The following is a 27,156-nucleotide window of genomic DNA, read 5'->3' as shown; positions in this document are numbered from 1 at the left end:
GCAACGGGAAAAACATACTTATTTCCGGGTCACGTTCAGTTCATACTCAAAACTGATAGAAGTCGCATTTAATGTGGAATATGAACGAACACACAAAATTCGTATTCCACCAAAAAATCCGACTTGTTCGTTAAGACCTGCTGTGTGAACGTAGCCTAAATCAGGTTTCTATTCTACTTACGAACACACACTGTTTTATGTTTAAGTGTGTATTTTAACGGATAGCGTTCTCAGCCGTCACCCAGCAGCTTCCGTTTCGGATGTTTTCAGAAAACACACGTTATCCATGAACGATGCTAACTCATGTCTTGTTGCTCTCGTGTCCCGTCTTTTGTGTGGATCCCGAACGTCTCGCAGGATTTAACTCATACACTGGAAACTCAGCAGGAGTTGTAGGATCAGGAGAAGTCTACAAGGACCCGCGAGACAAGTGGACGAAAAGGTGAGGCTAAAAAAATGAGATAAGACCTGAACAACCTGTGAGCGCTCAAGGACACGTTTATTCACCACAGTGACGTTCTGGGATTTATGATTTGACAATTTGACTTTATTCAGTGCGATTTGGTTCGATGTGATTCAGAATGATTCGACACTATACAAAGGATTTCCAAGTCCAAATCTGGGTTCTAAACATCACTATTCTTTTGTCCTCTCTCTTTCCCTGTGAAGGATGGATTTGACACTTGATTGTTTTCTATAAAGCAAACCAGTGATACAACTTCAAAAGAAGATGCAGTTCAGTCAAAACAGAGGATTGTTTTATTCCGAATAAACACTAAATCAGAAACAAAACATGTTTTTTTCATTACAGTTGTTTTTAATCTCATTCTCTACTTATACATTTATTTAGGCACTTTTTTTGGCCTCTTACAAAAATTTTAAAAATCACATGGGCCATTCTTAAAGGTGTCGTATGTAGGATTGTGGCCAAAACTGGTACTGCAATCACATTCCAAATACTGTAGAGCACAGGTGTCTAACATGCGGCCCGGGGGCCAAATCCGGCCCGTGGGATGAGTTTGTGAAATGCAAAAATTACACTGAAGATATTATTTGTCAAGGATGTTAAAATCATTTTAGGTTAATTTAATCTAAAGTGGATCAGACGAGTAAAATACTATCATAGTAACTTATAAATAATGAAAACTGCAAATTTTTGTTGTTTTAGTTTTTAAAAAAAAAAGCAAAATTACACAAAGTTGTTTTTATTGACAGACTAGCCTTTTATAAAAAATGAGAATAACCTGAACGAATATGAACAACCTGAAATGTCTTAAGAGTAGTATGTCTAATTTTACAAAATATTCTGCCTGTTATAAAATGTTTTGTGCATTTGTAGATCCACTGTGATCTGTAAGTTGTGATGTTTAAATGACAAACTAGGTACAATATTATTAAAATTGCACTTATTTTTTTAAATGATTTTCAGATTGCTCATATTTGTTCGTGTTATGTTCAAGTACAGTTCGCAGATGTAAAAATTTTCAATACAGAATTTGACTTTATTCACTCAAGAACACAGAGAAGACAGAGTTGAGTTGACATTGTTTATAAGTTCTTATACTCTTATTTATATTATTTCACTAGTCCGGCCCACCCCTGCTGTAGAGCGTGGTATCCTCTTTGCTACAAAAATTTAATGCATGGCGTCCAGCTGAGTGGATATTTTTGCAACTCCATGAAAAATGGGTTCATAAAAACTATTTCAATCACATTGTTTTTTTAAATGCCTCAAGGAATAAAAACACTCACTGATAAAAGAAAATCTTGATTAAGGCTCTTATAATTCATGCATGAAAGGGTTAAGGCCTGTTGAGCCGCATTATGTAATAAATTCCCATTATGTAATAAAAGTTCAAAATGTAATAAGAATGTCACGTCATCTTGTAATAAAGCCGCATTACGTAATAAACTGAGGCGTTTTGTAATGAACTACATCAACGCATTATATAGTAAATTTTTTCACATTATAAGTTACAATTTGAGAAATTTATTACAAAATGCACTTGACACATTTTTATTTTAAAAAAATGTAATAACATGGTTCATTATGTAATAACAATCCAAATTAATATAATTTCAGAGCAATTTAGAAGAAATTAGTCACAGGAGCTACAGGTAATGGAATCAGAACTTTAACCACACAGTTTAAAGATTAATTTAACACATTACATTTTCCTGAAAGTAAAAATGTGTCAAGTGCATTTTGTAATACATTTCTCAAATTGTAATAACTTACTACATAATGTGAAAAAAATTTACTATATAATGCGTTGAGGTAGTTTATTCCAAAATGTGTCAGTTTATTACATAATGCGGCTTTATTACAAGATGACGTGACATTCTTATTACATTTTGAACTTTTATTACATAATGGGAATTTATTACATACTGCGGCTCAACAAGGCCTGAAAAAACGGTGGTGCACACATGTTGCCCTGCCGCTCTAGAATCCTGTGAATGCCCCTGCTACATACTGCACCTTTAAGGGTTAACCCTACACTGTGAGCCCGGAGTTTGTATTCACTAAAATGCTTTAATTACAATGCACTTAAATGATTTAAGTTTTATGATGTTACTATCAAATATTCAGTATATTCTACTAATTTGTAGACATAGTTGAAAGTACGAAAAAGTTTAAGTTGAATGGAATTAAATCACTAAGTTTTAGTCATGACCATCATAAAACTTAAATCATTTAAGTGCATTGTAATTAAAGCATTTTAGTAAATACAAATTCCGCGCTTACAGTGCACCTTTTCATCTTCGCATTGCATTGTGGGTAGTGGGCATGTTGTTGAAAATGTGTTCTTTTTCTGTGCAGGGGTTCAGCGGGGTTGTGATGTTAGTGTTAATTTGGATTTAATGTGTGTATGTCAGTGTTTATTGGCCTTTTTGTTTGTTTTTGTAGTTTTGTACAGCTGCACCATGAGTCAGAGCCACAGGAAGAACTATGGATTTACTGTTCATCTTAGATTATTGTACAACAGAAACTTAATGTCTTGTCAAATTAAAAGCACTTCCTGTACTGGTAAATGACATTGAGCTAACTTCTATTCATGCTGCAATATATGAAGTTGAATAATTTCATAACTATTTTAATGAGGAGTAGGATTTTGAGTTTGATTATCTTTTTTTTTTTTTTTTCAAAATTATATTTATTGTCATTTTTGTTTTATACACACACTCACAAAATGACAATAAACAAAACAAAGAACATATCAACAGAACTAAACAAAAACAAAAAAAACAAAAAAACAAAAATTGGCCCAAAAAAAAGATGTTTTCTTTTCAAAATACAAATGCCCTTTTAACAATTGTCGAAGCTTCCAGTCCCATATAGGCAAGAAAACGTTCCCAAGTCTTTAGAAAGACATCATCCTTATGGTGTAATCGACATGTGAGGTAGTCAAGGGAAACAGAACTAAAAACTGTCTTATGCCGTTGTGTCCGGGTGGGAATCTGATCTGAGATCCAGTTTACAAGCAAACATTTTCTGGCACAAAAAGTCAGCATTCCATAGAGTTTTTTGTGATATTTGTTGGTAACAACAGGATCAGTTAACCCAAGCAAAAGAAACAGAGGATTACAGTTCAGTTTCACATAAAGACTTTGATTATCTTAAAAAAAGTTGTTTAATCAATGATAAATTAATCTGGCTATAGTTGAGTAAATTAGTCAGTGTAAGCTAAAATGCTGAGTTGAATGGTTGGATAGTGGGGTTGATTTTACAACAGATTTAAAGTACAAATAACTTGTCTTTTAGTGTTTTCTACTTAATAGTTTAAGTTCAATACTTTTAGCATTAAAGTTGAACCTACTTAAACCAATTGATTAGTCGATCATTACTCAAATCATTTAAGTGCAACCACTTGCCTCAAATGTTGTTGTAAACTCTACTTTTCCGGGCTTACAGTGTAACTTTTCTTTCCTTGTGTTCGTGGCTTTTCCAGTCAGGAGCAGGAGAACTCGATCCCCAGCGGCGCTCCGGAGAGTCTGACCTTCAAGGAGCGCCAGCGTCTCTTCTCTCAGGGGAAGGAGGTTTCCAACAAGGTCAAGGCTTCACGTAAACTCATGGAGCTGGAGAACGAGCTCAACACCAAGTAGTAGACCGAGCCCATCGCCTCCTAGTGTCACCTTAACCGCCGCCGCCACCGGAACGTTAAGGTGCTCCTGGGAAAAGAAAAAAAACAACAAACAACAACAGAAAACCCACGGGTGGAAAGAGCCGCCGCCACCGCCGCTCACTTCCCTTCCACTGGCCGTCTCTTCCTTTTTTTGTGTTGTTTGCCCATTTTATTTTTTTATTTTAATCATTTAAATAACTGGACCATTCACTTTTTTTGACGTAGCTATATCGTTGCAATAGGAGAGACATTTACGGCTTCAAACTCCCTCCCCTCGTTAAGGTCTGTCAAAGATATATAATGATAAAGCACTGTACAAACCTTTGAATTCTATCTGGTGAGAATTTGATTTCACGCGACTAAAGGGGATATATTTTTGTTTGTAAAACGGTTCTTGGGCGAGGGATGGAGAAAGGTTCATTCTCATTTTAAATTTTTTTTTTTTTTTTTTTTTTTAATGGCTTCATCGAATACGAACAGTTTTATTGTGTTCTTTTATCGTTTTTTTTCTCGGCATCATGTCGTTTTTTTCTGACTTTTAATTCCTTCTCGCCAGCAGATACGCCCTCTGAGCTCCAGACCAACCTTTATTTTCTTGTTTTTTTGTTTTTTTTTTTATTTTAATTAAATTCTCAGTGAGTGAAAACACTGTTATTTCATTCCGTAGCAAGAAAGCATGGGAATTCTTTTTATTTTAATTTTTTTGTTTTTGTTTTGTGATGTTTTAGATAAATCTCCGGAGGATTCTCCAGAGGATGGTCTTACAGTCCAGACACGGATCTTTTAAGTGCACAACATTACTGTAAATATTCAGGTCCACAGCTGTCTCACTCTTTTACTACTGTCGAAAACCTGCCAGGCTACTAAAAAAAAAACTGCAAAACTAATGTGATTTAACAGCATTCGGTGGCAGACGTTCTGCCAGAACTGGACTATCTACCGCCCTCTTTCATTCTTTCTTTCTCTCCGGAGTGGAATTTTTAATCGTTTTCTCACTCCGACCTGAGGTAACTTTAACTTTATTTTTTTATTTTTAATCCGAGTCATGTTTTTTTGTTTTGTTTTGTTTTGTTTTTTTTGCAGAGTTGTGTGAGATTAATTCGACCGACTTTTTACCCTAAATTCAATCCGGAAAAACTAAACTCCTTCAATGTGATTAATGTTGGTTTCCACGGTAAAAAAATAAAAAAATAAAAAGGAAAAAAAAATAAAATAAAAAGGAAACTTGTTTGCTTTACAGATATTTATTTCAAACCTTGTGGAAAAAAGCAAACTTGCACAAAAAGTTTTAATTTAAATATGTATCAGCAAACTGTTGTGAGATTACATTTGGGACCTCTCATACTGTGGTAACAATCTGTGATATAGTTCTGTTTTCTTTTTTCTTTCTTTTTTTTTTGCATTAGAAACAGAAGAGTGTTCTGTTTTTACACCAGCTGTAGTCGGAGAGATCCAGGAGGTTTTTAAGGAACTGGAGTCGAGGTGACAGACAGAATTGTAAATGTAAAAAAAAAAACTATATATACACACACGATTTACATAGTCACGTTCACCGCCACTGCTGCTCTGCTGATGTAGAAAACGAACGCACCTCCAAAACCCAGTGTCTCCCAGTCAATTTAAAACGCCAGAAAAAATAGTGACGTTTCAAATGTATTTCTCTTCTGCAGTTTGAGTGACTCCATCCTGTGTGTGGATTTCTTTTTTTTTTTTTTTATTTCTCCAGGAGCCTCCACTAAAGCAGATTTTTTTTTCATGGTGACATAAGATGCTGTTATTTACTGACCTGTAAAAAACAAAAAAACAAAAAAAAAAAAACACTACAGACCCGTCTCTCCCCCTCCCGCCCCACAGTTCCTTTTTAGGTTTTAAGATGAACTGATTCATTTAAATGGTTTCATGTTTAGCCTTTTGTAAATCATTAATAAATACAGATTTTTCAACAGTGCAGGCTGGAAGTGTGGTCTTTTGTCATCCATCCGTCCATCCATCCATCCATCCATCCCAGTTACACTTGAAACATTCTCTCATCCCAAATTTTCCTCCCAACTTGACATCCCAAATTTACGACGGCGTATTAGGGCCACAGAAGAAAAAAAAACACTGGTCACTACGAGAATGAAGTAATTATTTAATGAGAATAAAGTCATAATATAATGAGCAGTTGTACCTTATCGTTGATGTAGAACTGTGAACATTTAGTGAAGTTCTGCTTTCATTAGTCTGTCCTCCATCAGCACATTAGTCTGAGGACTATGAAGACAGTTTGCACACATTTGGGTTTGTTGTAAGAACTGAACTGATTTGTAGCATATTTCCTCTTTTGTGGAGGAGAACCTGCTGCAGTGTTCTTCTGTAGGACTGTCAGTGGAAACACCAGAGAACTAAACAGAGGGTTTGTGTTTCTGAACAAACTGTGGGGATTCTTTCAGTCCAACAGAAGGGAAAGTTCCTGCTTCACTGGTTGCCTTCGCTGTAAAACCGGAAATTCTGTCAAATTTTCAAAATATTGCGAGTTTAATCTCATAAAAGTACGACTTTATTCTCGTTAAATAATGACTATTCTCATTAATTAACGACTATTCTCATTAATTAGCGACTTTAATCTCATTAAATAGACTTTTTTAAAACTATGACTTTATTCTCATTAAATAACGACTTTATTCTCGTGGTGACAAGCATTTTTTTTTTCGTATGTGGTCCTAATACGCCGTCGTACAAATTAATTTAACTGCAAATATTTTAAGAATTAGGTCAAGAGACAAACCCAGGGTTCCCGCGCGGTCTTAGAAGTCTTGAATTTACAAATCTGCATTTAAAGTCTTCAAAATGTATTAAATCTGATGTTAGGGCTTCAGCTCTGTTGCTCTAAACTTGTTGAATATATTGTGTTTAAATGTGTTTGTTAAATATCCGAGCTGCAAAGAAAGTAACGTTAGTCGACTCAGTTCCACCTGACTGTTATTTTATCTCATGACTTTTTAAAAAATCTCATAATTATGACTTTTTATCTCATAATTATGACTTTTAATCTTAGAATTTTGACTTTTTATTTTGTTATTTCGACATTTTGTCTCATAATTATGTCTTTTTACCCTGTAATTTCGACTTTTTATCTCATAATTATGAGCTTCCTACGTATGGAAGACCGTTTCCAGTACTGGGGAAAAAGTCCCTGTGGTAACTCAGAATTATGAGCTGAAAAAGTCTAAATTCTGCTCTGGCCTGGATGGGCTGGGAGCTTTAACACTGATGTGTTTTGGAGCTCAAGGTTCCAGGTTACTTTATTTGTACCGTAGGTAGACTGGTTTTGCAGTCTAGGTGACTGCTTTGATATTACAACAAGACATACTTTGCACATGGAAGACAGGTACTTGATCGAGTTTACAGAGTCACAGGTTCAACTTTCTGCGATCTCCCACCTCATTTTTTTTATGACTTGATCTTTATTGAATTTTTCTTTTATATATGAAAAGAAGAGTAAAGAAAGAGCAAAAGAATAATAAAACAGAAAAAAAAACAAAGAAAAAAAAAAAAAAACAGAAAAAAAAAAGGGTTTTAGGCCATACATGTTGGACATTTCCACGCCTTATGCCAGTTATCAGTGCCAGTATACTGAAGACGTGGACATTCCCCGACCAGATGAAACATAAATAATAATAATAATAATAATAATAATAATAATAACAACAATGCCAATAATACAAATACACACGGTTACAACAGTCATTACTTTATCACTAAGTCCAGTTTACATTCTTGAGCTGGAAACGTCATTGACCTGTGCAGGGCCCATTTGTCATTCTAATCATCTGTTTAACAGTCTATAAGATAATCTTTCAAATGCTGCCAAATGACCAAGACAAACATACCACTGGGAGAGAGTTGGAGCCGATGGAGCCTTCCACTCCCTTTCTAAGAGTTTTCTCCCCAGCATGATGGCAGTTGGACCCACTGTGCAGCAGAGGAGGGTAAAAACCTCCAAACAGAGGGATCCCCTGGCACATACAGCCTGTTGGTAAAGGGAACGTCCTGACCAGAAACTTTCTCCGCTACAGTGTGAACCGAACACCAGTATTCCTGGATTTTGGGACGTTCCCAGAGCATGTGCAGAGGAGTGCCACTGAACTGTGGCACTTCCAACAGGAATCATTCTCCACTTCATGAAGAAAGACGGATGGCTTTGTTTTCATGTCATCAGGTCGGTCTGTGGTATGAAACAGCTGGTTTTATTCCTACTCTGGGACGTCACTATTGTGGTGACTTTCTTTCATTTCATGTGTTTAATGAAATAACCCCTGCAGTGTGTGTACTTCTTGTGCATGGAGTGTTCTTTGACTTCTGTTCTCAGAATTATTATTTTTTATTTATTTACTTTTTTTTACTATTATTTATATATTATGCTTTGTATTTTTAAATCTATGCATTATTTTCTTAAACTTATGTTCAAATGCTTTTCCCTTTTGACATCTTGTTTGTTTAAAATGTTGAACTGTAAACTCAAATGTTGTTTATAAAGTTGAAGAAAAAAAGAAAGTTAAAAAAACAGTCTAGTTCTAACTTTCACTTTGTATTTCGTTCATTATAGAAAAGAAAAACATTAAAATTCACGCGTTTTTAACCACAGGAAGACAGGAGTGGAGAGCTGCCGTAAATGGGCTCTGCCTGTCGCAAACACCGGACACTGCCGCACGTGTCTTGAACTGATCAGATTGTTTATTTCACGTGCAGCCAGGTGCAGTTTAATTAGTTCGTTGATTAATAAGTTCTCTAATTATGTCGGAGGTCCATGGACGGTGTGTTTTCAGACGGAAAAGCTTCTGTTTTGGAGGTTGGACTCTTCTGTCTGTATTTGGTCACTTTCGTTACGACACGTGTTTTAAAGCAGAAAACCCGTCTGGGTGAAAATGCGCGTGAGTCTGTTTGTATTCTGTACTGATCAGCTGATGCGGGTTCCATCAGGTTTATTTACAGTGGTGCGTTCATGGGCCGTATGTGTCAGGATGGCCGAGCGGTCTAAGGCGCTGCGTTCAGGTCGCAGTCTCCCCTGGAGGCGTGGGTTCGAATCCCACTTCTGACAGCAGTGTTTTTGTCTTCAGTTTATTATTGAGCTGAATCCTCTGCAGTCTGGGTCCGCCTGTTAGGCACAGTGTGCACTGCCTGTTAAAAAACTTCATGTTATTTTTCACACTTTAAATAAATAAATAAAGTGCAGCTGGTGTCTGTTTGGACTTTTCTGCCTCAGCACGAGGGATGGGAATGGAGAACCGGTTCTTTTTGAGAACCGGTTCCCAGTAGCTCGATTCCTTGGAATCGTTTGCCTGTTTAACGGTTCTGCCTTCGTTGTGCATGTGTGATGACGTCACACGTACGCTGCATTGTTTTGGTCAGAACGAAGACAACATGGAGTTGAGGCAGAACCGGTCTAAACAGACTAGACCAGGTCCAAACAGACCAGACCAGGTCTAAACAGACCAGACCAGGTCTAAACAGACCACACCAGGTCTAAACAGACCACACCAGGTCCAAACAGACTAGACCAGGTCTAAACAGACTAGACCAGGTCTAAACAGACTAGACCAGGTCCAAACAGACCACACCAGGTCCAAACAGACCAGACCAGGTCCAAACAGACCACACCAGGTCCAAACAGACCAGACCAGGTCTAAACAGACCAGACCAGGTCCAAACAGACCACGCCAGGTCCAAACAGACTAGACCAGGTCCAAACAGACCACACCAGGTCCAAACAGACTAGACCAGGTCCAAACAGACCAGACCAGGTCCAAACAGACCAGACCAGGTCTAAACAGACCAGACCAGGTCTAAACAGACCACACCAGGTCCAAACAGACTAGACCAGGTCCAAACAGACCACACCAGGTCCAAACAGACTAGACCAGGTCCAAACAGACCAGACCAGGTCTAAACAGACCAGACCAGGTCTAAACAGACCACACCAGGTCCAAACAGACTAGACCAGGTCCAAACAGACCAGACCAGGTCTAAACAGACCAGACCAGGTCTAAACAGACCAGACCAGGTCTAAACAGACCAGACCAGGTCCACTGGAACACTGTCAAAGCTTCCATTTCTTCTAAAGGTGGAGTCCCTCCAGTCTGTTCAAACATTTGTCCACAGCATGTGACTCATTTACAGGAATGTCACATATTTGATTCTCTTCTTAGCGGTGCTTGTGAATGTAGCGGCAGAGTGAACACCAGGCCGGTTCTGGTTCTGGTGTGGGCAACAAACGTCGTAACTCCTCAAATACAAGTTTCTGAAGGTAAGAAGGGAAAGGAAATGAGGTGACCAACAATGGGAGACGAGCCGAATCAAACCGGTTCCACGTAGTAGAAATGCAGCAATAGAGGAATTAGTAAAGAGTCTGTAGTTTCTGCCCCCCCCCCCCCGAACCGGGCCCGTCGTCATCTGTTCTTATTATTAGTTCATACTGTATATGTTCTATTTTCTGTGCAGATGGAAATATAAAAGACAGTTCATGCAAACACACCTGTTTGTACTCTGTTATTCCCTCACCCAATGAGAATCAATAAGGAATCGGATTGATAAGTGATATCGATAATGGAATCGGAATCGTTAAATTCTTAACGGTTCCCATCCCTACTCAACTCCATGTTGTCTTCGTTCTGACCAAAACAATCCAGTGTACGTGTGACGTCATCGCACATGTACAACGAAGTCAGAATGTTTAAGCAGGCAAATGATTCCAAGGACTCGAGGTACTGGGAAACGGTTCTCAAAAAGAACCAGTTCTCGATTCCCATCCCTATTTATAGGTGTGCATTTTATGCACACTTGGTGACAGATGCTAGTATTTTTGAACATTTGACCTAGTGCCAAAAATAAAAATGCAAATTAACTGATGTTGGAGTTAATCAGTGACATATGCCAGGAGGAAAAGATCTAATATGTGATCCACTTTTTCTGTAGGATATTGAAAAATAATATTTTTGTGTTTTTTGCATCCAAAAAAATGGTTTGTTTACATAACAAACACAGCATTTAAAGGGTTAAAAATGTGGCAGTTATTGAGTATTTGGTATTTTTATTTACGGCTCAAGTTGATGAAATAGAAAAAAGTGTAAAAGAATTAAAAACAAACTGTATGAAATTTTTTGGACATTATTCCACAGGTGTGCCAAAAAGGCACACCTGGTGCTGAGTGAGGGCCTAGCTGGACAGGACACCGGAGGGTTCATTAAATTTACTAAAACTACATGAATTTTATTGTACGTCTTGTCCTACGTTTTTTTCATGACCTTCACTGAACTCATGTTTTGGCTCAGTTATTGGTTTTACATTCATTTATTTGTTTATTTATTTGTTTACTTCAGTGTGTTTCTTCTGTAATATCCAGTACTGACTGTTTTCTCAGTTTGGAACATTCTCCTGTTGTATGAACTCCATAAAACTGCACATTTTCCAAACAGACACAGGATTCAGCCTCCAGTAAATGGTGCAACAGCGCCCTCCAGTGGTTGGGTTCATTTGTACAAACTGAATAAATAAAACATCACGTGGCTCCTTCAGCTCAAGAAAATAAGATAAATTAGAGTTTCATTCACATTTACAGTTATTCCGTTGTGTTTTTAACTCATTAAAACCCTAAATTAACAAAATAAACTGATTAGACACTTCTGATGTGTATATAATAGACAAATTAATTAAAATAAAATAAATAAAATATGTGTTTGACTTGGCTTCTTCAGCTCAATGTAATGACATAAATGAACTGTCATCACTTTATATCAGTTTCATTTACATTTAGAATAAATCCATCAGATGTTTTTCGATCCTCCAAGTAAAACTCAATTAAACGACAAATTAAACTGATTAAAATTCTCCTCTGTATTTGGCTTTTTTCAGTAAAAATCAGGTGTTTTCCCTTTTTTAGTGATCATGTTGGCTAGATGTTCACTAAAGTTTCACAGGTTATTATATCAAAACAGAAAACTGGAGAAAAAGTGACTTTTTCATAATGAACTGAACATTTTCCTTCATTTTTGGTCCGTTTGCGCCTTATTTTTTTCATGTTTCTTATTATTTAGTTGATTTACTGTTATTTTTGTTCATTTTATTGATTAGTTTTGCTCTTTTTGTTCATTTTGATGCTTATTTTATTCTTTTCTATTCACATTATTATTTTGTACTGTTTTTTATTTATTTTTCTGTAAATTTTATTTAATGTATATAACCCCAGTGTGTCCATCCACCGTCACTGATCCAACTCCATAGGTTTTACTGTTGAATCAATGTTGTAGAAGATGACTGTGTTTCCATGGTAACTACAGAGCCTCTGAACGTCCACATGGGTCATATCTGATGACCATGAAAAGATGAAGAACTGTATTTTACACCAATTATTCACATGTATTGAAAGAATTAGTGAATCAGCAGGTGTTAAACAGTTTAGATCAGTAGATGGTTTTAGTCTGTGGTGTCTGTTTAGGTTTTTGAGAAGTAAAAATAGTGTAAAAATGTATTAACATTACATATATTCTAAAATTTAAGACATATAGATATGCTAATGCTGCACTGAAAATACTGCAATACGACTTTAATGTCTGGATTCACAACTTTAAAGAACGACAACTGCTTTTGTAGCAACATACAAATGATATTTTCTCTTAATTTTACCTTTTCTAAGTGATTTATTAACATTTATTATAATATTTTCATCTGTATTTTCAATTTTTTCCCCTGAACAGTGTGTATTTCCCTATATTTAAGTCATTAATCATGTAGGTGTTCATGTTTATTGGATCAAAACTGAGAAAAATGAAGCAAAAATGACCGAATATAATGAACTGAACATCAAAACAAATGTCTCCACCCACTGTCATTGATCCAACTCTATAACAAACTGTATTTTACACCAATTATTTCCATGTATTGATCAGATTAGTGAATCAACAGGTGTTAAACAGTTTAGATCAGTCGATGGTTTTAGTCTGTGGTGTCTGTTTAGGTCTGGATTCACAACTTTAAAGACCTACAACTGATTTTGTAGCAACTTCTAAGTAATTTTTTCCTCTTCATTTTACATTTTCTAAGGGATTTATTCACATTTATTATAATATTTTCATCAGTATTTTAAAGTTTTCCTATATTTAATTCACTGATCATGCAGGTGTTCATAAAAATGGGATGTTTATTATATTAAAACTGAGAAAAATTACACAAATATTGCCAAATAATAAAGACCTACAACTGCTTTTGTAGCAGCTTCTAAGTGATTTTTTCCTCTACATTTTGCGTTTTCTAAGGGATTTATTAACATTTCCTATAACATTTTCATCTGTATTTTACATTTTTTCCCTGAAAAGTGGGTATTGTTCTATATTTAATTCACTGATCATGCAGGTGTTCATAAAAATGTGGTATTTATTTTATTAAAACTGAGAAAAATGAAGCAAAAATGACCAAATAATAATGACAAGTGTCTCCCTTTACTGTCATTGATCCAACTCTATAACAAACTGTATTTTACACCAATTATTTCCATGTATTGATCAGATGAGTGGATCAGCAGGTATTCCAGGGTTCAGATCAGATGCTTCAGGTCTCTGCTGAACCGTCCGACTCTCTGCTTTGTCTGAACATTAACCCTTGAGCAGGTGGAGCAGACCTGGGTCCAGTTTGACCTGGTGCTGATGGTCTTTTTGCTGGCGTGTGTGTTTGTTAAAGAGCAGCTGACTGCAGGACGGACAGACGCACAGACAGATGGATGAGGGTTTCTCTGTTAATCATTAATCAGCTGTTGGGCCTGAGTCTTCTGTAAATATCCGTGCTTCATCAGCTCTGCTTCATCCCTCACACTCTGGTCGGACTTCCAGCTTTTCCTCCGTTCGTTTCCCGTTCGTGTGACCAATGATCGTCAGCGTGTGTTTCAAAGCAGGTTTCCTCTCCCTTCTGTTTCTGGTCTTGTTGTTTGTTTATCTTTATTTTTTCCATTATGCCGATGAAACGCAGCGGTGAGTCTTCGGCCGCGGACGGCGTCTTCCTCGTCCACGCTCTGACCAAGACTTTGTGCAACTCCCCAGAGGATGTGAACGGACGTGTCCATCAGGAGGACGAGTCAGGCATTAAATCAGGTATAAATCATGTCTTTAAAACTGTTCATCAGACCTGAAACTACAACTAAAAACTGATTCTAGTTCAGAGGCCACATTCAGATCAATATGAAATAATAACAGAATAACTTTACTCACAACTTCGACAAAAAATAATGTCAATTCTACATTTTTTCAGTGTTTTTTTTTTAGCTGAATCTGACATGTAACTAGAATTATGAGCAAAAAGTAAGTATGAACCCTTTCATGCACAGTGGTCACTCCAGTGGTCAGTTCTTCTCCAGCTGTTCTCTTGTATATTCATGGGTTTTGTTGTTTTAGTTCCATATCAGCCGACACAGTGAACACTAGTGCATGTTCCCGTACACTGACATTCAGACCATTACTGTAACTGTGCTGTTCTAGATAAACCTGATCTGCACTAACATGTTTGAGTGTAAAAAAAAAAGGCAATTGTTACTGGACTGTAATTCTTTTGTTTTTGTTTTTTTAAACAATTTTTTTTTTTTTTTTTTTTTTGCATATTATCTCCATGCAGGTATGTTAAAATGTGAGAAAACGTCAGATTAGCAGCATTAAAAGTGTTTTTATCTCATAGTTTTCCCAGTGTATATCAGTAAATACATGTTTCTTCGCTTCTAAAATGAAATGCATGGTGTCCAGCTGAGTGGATATTTTTGTAACTCCATGAAAAATAGGTTCATTAAAAAAAAAAAAAAAAATCAAAGTTTTGTTGTTGTTTTTTTCCATGCCTAAAGATGAATAGTAAAAAAAAATAAGAAAAAAATCTTGATTAAGGTTCTCATAATTCATGCATGAAAGGGTTAAGAAGTATTTTTTTTTTATGTCTTTTTACCTTATTTTTGAATGTGCTGTGTGTAAATCTGTTAACAGAAAAATAGAATTTGAAAAAATGATGATTATTTAAATTTTTTTTGTATAATATGGCTGGTTTAGCCTAATTCCTCCAGGTTATATCATCTTTTTTTAGTATACCTGGGCTGCAAATGAATGGAAATTATGCATAAATTTAACATGTAAATAGAATTATAACCAAAAAGTAAGTATTAAGAAGTATTTTTTTATGTCTTTTTACCTCATTTTTGAGTTTGCTGCCTGAAAATCTGTCATCAGAGAAAGATTTTTAATGACAAAAAGGTTCATTAACATCATTTATTTTGTAGTGTGAAGCTTTTATTTTGTTTTGAATAAAAACAATAATAACGTCTTTTTTTTTTCACATAATATGGCTGGTTTAGCCTCATTCCTGCAGGTTTTATCATCTTTTTTCAGTATACCTGGGCTCCAAATTAAGGGAAATTATCCATAAATTTAACGTGTAAATAGAATTACGACCAAAAAGTAAGTATTAAGAAGTAGTTTTATGTGTCCTTTTACCTCATTTTTGAGTTTGCTGTGTGAAAATCTGTTAACAGAGAAATAGAATAGAATAGAATAGAATAGAATAGAATAGAATAGAATAGAATAGAATAGAATAGAATAAAACACAATAGAAAAGAATAGACTAGAATAGCATAGAATAAAACACAGTAGAATAGAATAGAATAGAATAAAACACAGTAGAATAGAATAGAATAGAATAGAATAGAATAGAATAGAATAGAATAGAATAGAATAGAATAGAAGAGAAAAGACTAGAATAGCACAGAATAAAACACAGTAGAATAGAATAGAATAAAACACAGTAGAATAGAATAGAATAGAATAGAATAGAAAAGACTAGAATAGCATAGAATAAAACACAGTAGAATAGAATAGAATAGAATAGCATAGAATAGAATAGAATAGCATAGAATAAAACACAATAGAAAAGAATAGACTAGAATAGCATAGAATAAAACACAGTAGAATAGAATAGAATAGAATAGAATAGAATAAAACACAGTAGAATAGAATAAAACACAGTAGAATAGAATAGAATAGAATAGCATAGAATAAAACACAATAGAATAGAATAAAACACAGTAGAATAGAATAGAAAAGACTAGAATAGAATAGAATAGAATAGAATAAAATAGAAAAGACTAGAATAGCATAGAATAAAACACAGTAGAATAGAATAGAATAGAATAGAATGGAACCGCCTTTGTTGTTATTTCTACTCCAGTCAATGCAACAATATGAATAAAAACAGAAAATAGAAAATACATTTTAACAAAAACGTAAATAAGAATAAATCTAAAAGGTTAATAAAATAAAAATAGACATAATATGACTAGACACCATATGAACAGTGTGTGTGTGTGTGTGTGTGTGTGTGTGTGTGTGTGTGTGTGTGTAAAAACAGTGCATGTAAATGTTTCTTTTGCTCATAAATGTCACGTGCAGTTGTTTCAGAACCACAAACATAAGGTTGACGTGTTGAAAATCTTTCGGTGTTTTGCTCAGAGGCCGAGGACGGTAACGAGACGCCGTCGTCTGAGGAGGACCAGGACCTGGTGGACTACAACCTGAGCCTCAAAGCCACCACGACCACGTCCAGGAAGAGCATCAGTCAGATCATCAAAGACAAGAAGAAGCAGACGCAGCTCACCCTGCAGTGGTAACAGCAGACCGCAGCAGCTCCCATCATGCAACAGGGCACCCGTTAACCTGAAACACACACCACTGCTTCTGCCCCATCTGCATTTACAGGCCTTTAGCACCATTTATCAGACCATTAGTGAGCATTTTTTCACTGCAAATCAGGTATTTTCTTATATTTAATTCACTGTTCAGGTAGATGTTTGTAAAAGCTCAGAGTAAAAATAGAGAAAACTAAAGAAAAAGTGATTTTTTTTTTTTTTTTTTAGCAAAATCTATCATTAACTGAAGATAAAACAAGTGTCTCATTAATTAATGTCACAGCAGTGGATAATAACAATAAAATAACCAAATATAAACATATAAAAACACCTTTGATGGATTTGATGGAATTAATTTATCAGTATTTATTAGATTATTGTCTGTATTTTGCATTTTTCAGTTAAAATCAGGTATTTTCCTGTATTTAATTCACTGTTCATGTAGATGTTCATTAAAGCTCAGAGTAAAATCAAAGGTTATTATAGAAAAAAAATAGAGAAAATTGAAAAAAAACAGGATTTTTTTTTTTTTTTAACAAAATCTATCATTAACTGAAGATAAAACAAGTGTCTCATGAATTAATGTCACAGCAGTGGAAAATAATAATAAAATAACTGAATATAAACATATAAAAACACATTCAGTGGAGAATCTAATACATTTTTATCCGTAGTTTTAACACTTTAACTGCTGTGGTTGAATTTTTACACAAGAATTAATAGTTTTATTTAGTTGAGTGAATGTTTCTTCTAATGGATTTATTCTATTATCTTCTGTATTTGGCATTTTTCAGTTCAAATCAGGTATTTTCCTATATTCAATTCACTGTTCATGTAGATGTTCAGTAAAGTCAAAGGTTATTATAGAAAAAAATAGAGAAAATTGAAAAAAAGGGATTATTTATTTATTTATTTTTTTAGCAGAATCATCATTAACTGAAGATAAAACAAGTGTCTCATGAATTAATGTCACAGCAGTGGAAAATAATCAATCAATATAAACACATAAAAACACCTTTGATGGATTTGATGGAATTGATTTACCAGTATTTATTCTATTATCTTCTGTATTTGGCATTTTTCAGTTCAAATCAGGTATTTTCCTGTATTTAATTCACTGTTCATGTAGATGTTCATTAAAGCTCAGAGTAAAATCAAAGGTTATTATAGAAAAAAAAATAGAACATATAAAAACACATTCAGTGGAGAATCTAATACATTTTTTCCCTGTAGTTTTAACACTTTAACAGCTGTGGTTGAATTTTTACGCAAGAATTAGTAGTTTTATTTAGTTGAGTGAATGTTTCTTCTAATGGATTTATCAGTATTTATAATATTATTGTCTGTATTTTTCATTTTTCAGTTAAAATCATGTATTTTCTTATATTTAATTGACTGATTACGTAGATGTTCATTAAAACTCAGAGTAAATTCAAAGGTTATTATATGAAAAGAACAGAGAAAACAGAAGAAAAATGAACTTTTTCAGTCAAATCTCTCATTAACTGAATATTAACCCAGTGTGTCCATCCACTGTTGTTTATGAAAATGGGTTTTACTGGTGAATTAATGTCACAGCAGTGGACAATAATAAAATAACTTAATATAAATACATAAAACACCTTTGATGCAGAATCAAACATACTTTATCTGCAGTTTCAACACTTTAAAGTTGACTTGTGGCGACTTCCAACTGAATTTTTCTCTCTGTTTAACTTTTCCTAAATGATATATCACCATTTGTCATAACTTTATCCTCTGCATTTTTCAGATTTTTCAGTCATAATCAGGTCTTTTCCTGTCTTTTAATTCACTGATCATGTAGATGTTCATAATAAATCAGACTAATTCGGGTGTAAATCTCACATATTAATGAGATGAACGCAGAAATGTCGTTAAACTGTGAGTGAACTGGATTCATCTGTGCTGTTGTTGTTCCTGTCGTCTGTTTCTGTCTTTAAATCTTTCCCTCCTCTGGTTCATTTCCTGTTTCCGTTGTGCGTCATCAGGCTGGAGGAGAATTACATCGTGTGTGAAGGTGTGTGTTTGCCTCGATGCATCCTTTACGCTCATTATCTGGACTTCTGTCGCAAAGAGAAGCTGGAACCGGCCTGTGCTGCCACCTTCGGAAAGGTCCGTTTATGCATTCCTTTATGTCAGTGTTTTTCAACCTTAGGGTCGGGACCCCACATGGGGTCACCTGGAATTCAAATGGGGTCACCTGAAATTTCTAGTAATTGATAAAAACAAAATTAAAACTTAATAATAAAAATAGGGATGGGAATCGTTAAGAATTTAACGATTCCAATTCCATTATCGATATCACTTATCGATCCGATTCCTTATCGATTCTCATTGGGTGAGGGACTAACAGAGTACAAACAGGTGTGTTTGCATGAACTGTTTTTATATTTCCATCTGCACAGAAAATAGAACAAATACAATATGAACTAATAATAAGAACAGATGACGCCGGGCCCGGTTGGGGGGGGGGTGGGGGGGGGTCAGTGAAAATGAAACTACAGACTCTTTACTAATTACCTCCGCCAAGGAGGTTATGTTTTGCCAGGGTTTGTTTGTTTGTTTGTTTGTTTGTTTGTTTGTTTGTTTGTTTGTCTGTCCGTTAGTGTGCAACATAACTCAAAAAGTTATGGACAGATTTGGATGAAATTTTCAGGGTTTGTTGGAAATGGGATAAGGAAGAAATGATTAAATTTTGGTGGTGATCGGGGGTGGGGGGGCCCATGGGGGGGGGGCACTGATCAGCCTAGGTCTGCGCTGTCCGAGTGCTTCTAATTCCTCTATTGCTGCATTTCTACTACGTGGAACCGGTTCGACTCGGCTCGTCTCCCGTTGTTGGTCACCTCATTTCCTTTCCCTTCTTATCTTCAGAAACTTGTATTTGAGGAGTTACGACGTTTGTTGCCCACACCAGAACCAGAACCGGCCTGGTGTTCACTCTGCCGCTACATTCACAAGCAACACTAAGTAGAGAATCAATATGTGACATTCCTGTAAATGAGTCACATGCTGTGGACAAATGTTTGAACAGACTGGAGGGATTCCACCTTTAGAAGACATGGAAGCTTTGACAGTGTTCCAGTGGACCTGGTCTGGTCTGTTTAGACCTGGTGTGGTCTGTTTGGACCTGGTGTGGTCTGTTTAGACCTGGTGTGGTCTGTTTGGACCTGGTGTGGTCTGTTTGGACCTGGTGTGGTCTGTTTGGACCTGGTGTGGTCTGTTTAGACCTGGTGTGGTCTGTTTGGACCTGGTGTGGTCTGTTTAGACCTGGTGTGGTCTGTTTGGACCTGGTGTGGTCTGTTTAGACCTGGTGTGGTCTGTTTGGACCTGGTGTGGTCTGTTTGGACCTGGTGTGGTCTGTTTGGACCATTTCTGCCTCAACACCATGTTGTCTATGTTCTGACCAAAACAATGCAGCGTGTGTGTGACGTCATCGCGCATGCGCAACGAAGGTGGAATCGATAAGCAGAATCGTTAAGCAGGCAGGCAAACGATTCCAAGGAATCGAGCGACTGGGAACCGGTTCTAAAAAAGAACCGGTTCTCGATTCCCATCCCTAAATAAAAATATATGGTGAGTTGAGAGAGACAATCACAATACAAAAAAGACATGACAAACTCTGCGGCTGAACCTGAAACACTGTGGTTCTGTTTCTTTCAAATGTTCATTGTGGTCGGTTTCAGATGCTGCAGCTCTTTCATAATTCATAGTTTGAGTTGTTATTTTTTCAGTATTAATTTGCAGCCTTTGGACTGACTGAACCAAATTCTCCCTTTGTGCAGTAATCTACACCTGGCTTTTCTGCCTCCGTCCACAATAATATAGAGGGTCTGCACGTGACGTCACCGCGGTCCCGCCCACTGAGTGGCAGAAAGACGGAGATGAGTAGCGGCTTTGGCTTGAATACTGCGAAAACTTTAGAACAATCTAAAAAATGGGGCAGAGCTGTTGTGTCATTGATCGCACAAATAGGTTTAAAAGCACTGGGAGCTGTCGTTTTAGCGGAGACCTAAAGCCAAAGACAGAAGAAGCAGATGGATCACTGCAACTCAGAGAAAGAACTGGAATCCAGACAACCGAACCTGGGTTTGTGTCAGCTAACGTTAATTTATGCTGTTCCTGTGTAAAATCATCCCTTAAATTCCGTCTGGTTTTGGCTAACGTTCCTTCTTAGTAAAGCTCTGAATGTTAGCATCTGTCATTTAGTTCTCGATTTCAGAACTGAAACATTTTTGTCTTCAGTTGTGTGATTGTGAACCTTGTGCTCTACATGATTTGTAAACTAGCTTAAACCCCTTTAGCCCTATCAGCCCGCCCATGGGCCGAAAAAATTATATTAATATTCATCTATTATCAAATATAATAAATCAGGACAATGGATGTTTTTTTCAACTTTTGCTCAAAGTTTAGACCCTAATGTTAATAAAAGTACATCAAAAGTGTATTTTAGTGCAAACTTTAATGTTCAAACATGATTTTTAATCTTTGTGGGGTGAAATATACGCTATTAAAAATCTCCGACACAAACAATTAATTTATGCATATCATCATCAATCCAGCCGAAAAAAAAAACAGGCGAGGATAAAAAATTCCAATTTCTCTTTTAGTTTGTTCCAGTTTACTCAGGCAGAGTAATAGATACAATATTTTAGACAATGGAATAGATAGACAGACACCAAGAACATCCATATGAACCTTATTATTGTGAAGGAATTCTTCATTTACTTTGGGTTTGTCTGTTTAGGCGTTTTTCCCTGAAAATATGGTCAGAGTTAAACTTAAACTGAGGCTAACCTAGTTTTCCAAATAAGGGGGTACTCTAGCACACAGCTGGTGGATCTGTGTTGGATCCAGTATTTGATGTGAACTCTCCTTAAATCTCCACAGTACCAGTAGATCATCCACTCACTTGGGTCAGTACTAAGGGTTCAACTCCAGTAAATCAGTAGTGAACTGTGAGCACTACTGCTGGGCCTTTACCGCCCAAATCACAGCCAACAGAATCCGTCTGCACTGACATAAAACCTCCAAAACAATAGTATGTTGAATGAAAGCACTCACCAGCTGGAATCCTCTAATGAACCAGGACCAGGATGGACACAACTCTGGGTCTTTTGGATGCTTTCAGCCTTTGCACTGGGGATTTTCCCGGCGTTGAACTCAGGTTCATATAAATGTCAGGATAGGTGATTTCTGTCCCACATCAGTGTTGGTAGAACACTTGTTTGGTAGCTTGGATGGATCCATGTCCAGTCCAGCTGTCTTTAATTTCATGTTATATTCCACATTTTTCCTGGTCTGGCTGTAGTTACTGCTGTGCTCCGCCATGTTGAGCCGGTTTGTTTTTGCCGCTCAGTCTGACTGAGGGGGGCGTGGCTTAGGGGGGAAGTGACGTATGTGCATTCCCTCTATACATTATATAGCCTTAATGTCATGTAAAATTAACGTTTATTTGCAACATAGTATAGCAAACTATTACACTATACAGGGTGGGGAAGCAAAATTTACACTGAACATGTAGTTGTTTTTTCTCAGCAGGCACTACGTCAGTTGTTTTGAAACCAAACATATACTGATGTCATAATCATACCTAACACTATTATCCATACCTTTTCAGAAACTTTTGCCCATATGAGTAATCAGGAAAGCAAACGTCAAAGAGTGTGTGATTTGCTGAATGCACTCGTCACACCAAAGGAGATTTCAAAAATAGTTGGAGTGTCCATAAAGACTGTTTATAATGGAAAGAAGAGAATGACTATGAGCAAAACTATTACCAGAAAGTCTGGAAGTGGAGGAAGCAACAAAAAATGTACCAAAGCTTTTATGAAAGCTCTCAAATCCAAAATCCCAAAGGATCCAACCAAATCCATGAGAAAAATGGCAATTGAACTTGAGGTAGACAACAAGAACGTTAGAAATGCAGAAAAATAGGATTTGAAGTTAAAATCTTACACAAGAACACCAAAACACTTGTTGACAACAGCAACAAATCCAACTTTAGCAATTTTTGGGAATCATGTTTATGTCCGCCTTCTAGCCCAGATCTAAACCCTCTGGATTCTGCTGTTTGGGACGTTTTAGAACATGCACCAATAGAACATCACACAGCAATGTCCACTTTCTTAAAGATACTATTAAAGAAGTAGTTATTGAGAAAGAAGGAGGACACATAGAATAAAAACATTTTCTATTATGCCAATTTTCTTGTGGCAAATAAATTCTCATGACTTTCAATAAACTAATTGGTCATACACTGTCTTTCAACCCCTGCCTCAAAATATTGTACATTTTGCTTCTCCACCCTGTACTATACTCTCCGTTTTGAACGTCTGGGGTCACCAGAAATTTGTGATGTTAAAATGGGGTCACGAGCCAAAAAAGTTTGGGAACCAGCGGTGTAGCAGGATAACTTCCCCCAGATACCCCCCCCCCCCCCTTATCCTAGTATGACTTCCCCTCCCCCCTGGTTAACTATCCCCCCAGATATAAGAAGGTAGATATTACATCAGAATTGTATAATACTGATTACAATGTATATCACAAACATGAACACATGTACCTCCTAAACATATAATAAATAAAAGGCTCTTTTAGTCCATCAGGGTTTGAAACTGACGACAAGTAGTTGTGTACTTCCTGAGTGTTCTGAGAAAAAGACAGTGCACGACAGCACAATACCGTGGTGGGGAGGGGGGGTTATTCTGTTCCACCAGTTTCATACTGGGACACAACACATTCACCATGGGGTTGATTCATTTATTCAGTGGAAATACTGGTAGGAGGGGCCACCACAGAAGAAGAAATGAGCTGTTTTTTCATTACCTCTGCCAAGGAGGTTATGTTTTTGCCAGGGTTTGTTTGTCTGTCTGTCTGTCCGTTAGTGTGCAACATAACTCAAAAAGTTATTGACAGATTTGGATGACATTTTCAGGGTTTGTTGGAAATGGGATAAGGAAGAAATGATTAAATTCTGGTGGTGATCGGGGGGGGGGGGGGGGGCGCACGGGGGGGGGAGACCAGAAAACCAGACCAGAAAATTTCATCCAAATCTGTCCATAACTTTTTCAGTTATGTTGCACACTAACAGACAGACAAACAAACAAACAAACCCTGGCAAAAACATAACCTCCTTGGCGTGGGGGGGCCCACGGGGGGGGGGCACTGATCAGCCTTGGCGGAGGTATGCACTCTCCAAGTGCTTCTAGTTCTATATATTTATTATATTCTTGAATGTATGCTTATGAACATGTTTGTATTGAATTTTATGTTATTTATTTATTCATTTATTTATTTAATTTATTTATGCTAGTTTGTACTCTGCAGCACTTTGGAGACTTTGTGTTGGTAAAATGTACTATACAAATATGATAATAATAATAATAATAATAATAACTAGAAGCACTTGGAGAGCGCAGACCTCCGCCAAGGCTGATCAGTGGCCCCCCCCTGTGGGCCCCCCCCACGCCAAGGAGGTTATGTTTTTGCCAGGGTTTGTTTGTTTGTTTGTTTGTTTGTTTGTCTGTTCGTTAGTGTGCAACATAACTCAAAAACTTATGGACAGATTTGGATGAAATTTTCCGGGTTTGTTGGAAATGGGCCCCCCCGTGGGCCCCCCCACCCTCGATCACCACCAAAATTTAATCATTTCTTCCTTATCCCATTTCCAACAAACCCTGAAAATTTCATCCAAATCTGTCCATAACTTTTTGAGTTATGTTGCACACTAACGGACAGACAAACAAACAAACAAACCCTGGCAAAAACATAACCTCCTTGGCGGAGGTAATAATAATAATAATAATAATAATAATAATAATAATAATAATAATAATAATAATAAGAAGAAGAAGAAGAAGAAGAAGACATCACACTTATATAGCACTTTTTTGGACACTCAAAGACGCTTCACAAACAAACAAAACAAAAGAACAAAGGGGCTCAAGAAAATGGAATGGAAAAATGCTATGGTATGGTATGGTAGTATGTTAATAAGTGTCCACTCCGTCTTTTTTCAGTATATCTGTGCTCTGTATGACTAAATGTAACATGTAATGGAACTATGGTACTGGTCTGACCCACTTGGAGTTCGAAAAACAGCTGATCTGAGCTGAGTTTGTCCTGTTTGATTTTCAGACGATCCGACAGAAGTTTCCTCTGCTGACGACGAGACGCCTGGGAACCAGAGGACACTCCAAGTATCTATCTATCTATCTATCTATCTATCTATCTATCTATCTATCTATCTATCTATCTATCTATCTATCTATCTATCTATCTATCTATCTATCTATCTATCCTTTTGTTCATGGTGCTACTCATTTGTGTTTATTTGTGTCCATTTTCTTTAACAATTTTGTTCATTTTTTATTCATTTTGTTTAATTTTGATCATTTTTCACTAATTTTACTGCTTATTTTTTTTTGTCTTTACTCATTTTGGTGCTGATGTTTATCCACTTTTTTCCTTATTTTGTCAACTTTTTTATTCACTCTGACTTTTTTTTCCATTATCTATCTATATTAACAAACTGTTAATGTTATCATGCTGCTGTTACACTGTAATTTCTGTAATCTATCCATCTCTCTGCTCTTTCAGTTCATTGTGCTACTTATTTATGTTAACTTTTGTCAATTTTCTTGCAAATTTTGTTCAGTTTTTGTCTCATTTTGTTCATTTTTCACTAATTTTGCTGCTTATTTTTTTTGTCTTTACTCATTTTGATGCTTATGTTTGTTCATTTTGTCCACTTTTTTGCTTATTTTGTTAAGTTTTTTTATCAGTCTGACACTGTTCCATTATCTATCTATTTATAGCAACAAACAGTTAATATTATCATGCTGCTGTTACACTGTAATTTCTGTAATCTGTAATCTATCCATCTCTCTCTCCTTTTTGTTCATTGTGCTACTTGTTTGTGCTCGTTTTGTCCATTTTCTTGCCTGTTTTGTTCAGTTTTTGTCTCATTTCGCTAATTTTTCACTAATTTTGCCAGTTTTTTTTTTTTTTGTCTTTACTCATTTTGATGCTTATGTTTGTCCATTTTTGTCCACTTTTTTCCTTATTTTGTTAAGTTTTTTAATCAGTCTGACTTTTTTTTCCATTATCTATCTATATTAACAAACTGTTAACGTTATCAATCTGCTGTTACACTGTAATTTCTGTAAAGTAATCTGTAATCTATCCATTTCTCTATCCTTTTTGTTCATTGTGCTACTCATTTATGTTCATTTTTGTTCATTGTCTTGCCTATTTTGTCCAGTTTTTGTCTCATATTATTCATATTTCACTAATTTTGCTGCTTATTTTTTTGTCTTTACTCATTTTGCTCCTTATTTTTTGTCTTTACTCATTTTGATGCTTATGTTTGTCCACTTTTCTCCTCATTTTTAAAACTTTTTTTAAACCTATCTATGTAAATCCCTCCCCCAGGTATCACTACTATGGAATCGGTATCAAAGAGAGCAGCGCCTACTACCACTCGGTGTATTCTGGGAAAGGTCTGACCAGGTAATAACGTGATGCTTCCATCTGTGGTATTTATTGACGTACAGTAGTGTTTTATACATGCTTGTGTACACAGCCCTATCTGCAGTGTTTCCGGTGATATTCAGTGTTAAATCCACTCGATAAGTGCAGTCAGGAGTGGGCGTTATTTCATTTAATGTCGACAGTAAATCCAGAAATTAACATAAAACGCAGATATTCATTAATATGTGGACCTTTTATTTAATCTGACGTCTACTGGGTTGTTTTCTCCTGGTTTTCTTATGCATTAAAGCTGATTTAAGCCCAGTGTTTTCATGCACAAACAGGTCATTTACATCTTTTTTCCTCATATATGTTGAACATTCAGACCAAATAGAACTCAAGTAGACCGGACTAATAAAAAATATAATAAAAATAAAGAAATTAAATAACCTATAAATTATGTCAAGTACAAAATGTTCTCCGTTTTAGTGTGAAAAAAGTAAAATTACATTATGAAAGTGTGAATAACCTGAACAATCTGAAATTTCTTAAGAAAAAAAATGAAATTTATGTCAATATTATGTCTACAAATGCACAAAATATTAAATAAAAGGCATAATATTATTAAAATTGCACTTATTTTCAGGTTGTTCATATTTGTTCAGGTTATTCACATTTTATTGTTAAAGGATTGTTTGTACAGTAAATATTTTCATGTAATTTTACTTTTTTTTTTCACACTTAAAACAATAAGAACATTTTTTAGTTGTCATTATTTCTAGGTTATTATAATAGCTTTTACTTAAATGATATTGGTTCTAAACTAAATAATTTTAACATCTTTTATTGTTAATA

General features: G+C 36.0%; 2 protein-coding genes and 1 non-coding gene across 12 annotated transcripts in view; all 3 read left to right on the top strand.

Moving 5' to 3' along the window:
* The window catches only part of afdna (afadin, adherens junction formation factor a), a 229,967-nt gene extending 223,895 nt beyond the window's left edge, over positions 1 to 6,072 (top strand). For 9 of the 10 annotated variants that reach the window (XM_030128103.1, XM_030128104.1, XM_030128096.1 and 6 more), the window contains 2 exons: positions 358 to 442; positions 3,954 to 6,072. In XM_030128103.1, coding sequence (XP_029983963.1) covers positions 358 to 442; positions 3,954 to 4,107 — 239 coding nt within the window. In that variant the 3' untranslated portion in view covers positions 4,108 to 6,072. The remainder of the gene's footprint in view (positions 1 to 357; positions 443 to 3,953) is intronic. The other variant, XM_030128102.1, reaches the window with a different exon arrangement.
* A 3,052-nt stretch (positions 6,073 to 9,124) lies between these two features.
* On the top strand, positions 9,125 to 9,207 carry trnal-cag (transfer RNA leucine (anticodon CAG)). The gene has a single exon. It is a non-coding gene; the product is annotated as a tRNA-Leu (tRNA).
* Positions 9,208 to 14,106: 4,899 nt separating this feature from the next.
* The window catches only part of LOC115415316 (DNA-binding protein RFX6-like), a 98,668-nt gene continuing 85,618 nt past the window's right edge, over positions 14,107 to 27,156 (top strand). Inside the window, 5 exon segments of the mRNA XM_030128843.1 lie at positions 14,107 to 14,245; positions 16,634 to 16,787; positions 18,819 to 18,942; positions 24,967 to 25,028; positions 26,263 to 26,340. Of these exon segments, the coding sequence (XP_029984703.1) occupies positions 14,107 to 14,245; positions 16,634 to 16,787; positions 18,819 to 18,942; positions 24,967 to 25,028; positions 26,263 to 26,340 (557 nt within the window).

This window comes from Sphaeramia orbicularis, chromosome 24 (genome assembly GCF_902148855.1).
Source record: "Sphaeramia orbicularis chromosome 24, fSphaOr1.1, whole genome shotgun sequence".
NCBI lineage: Eukaryota > Metazoa > Chordata > Actinopteri > Kurtiformes > Apogonidae > Sphaeramia > Sphaeramia orbicularis.
This window is presented reverse-complemented; position numbering and strand designations above follow the sequence as displayed.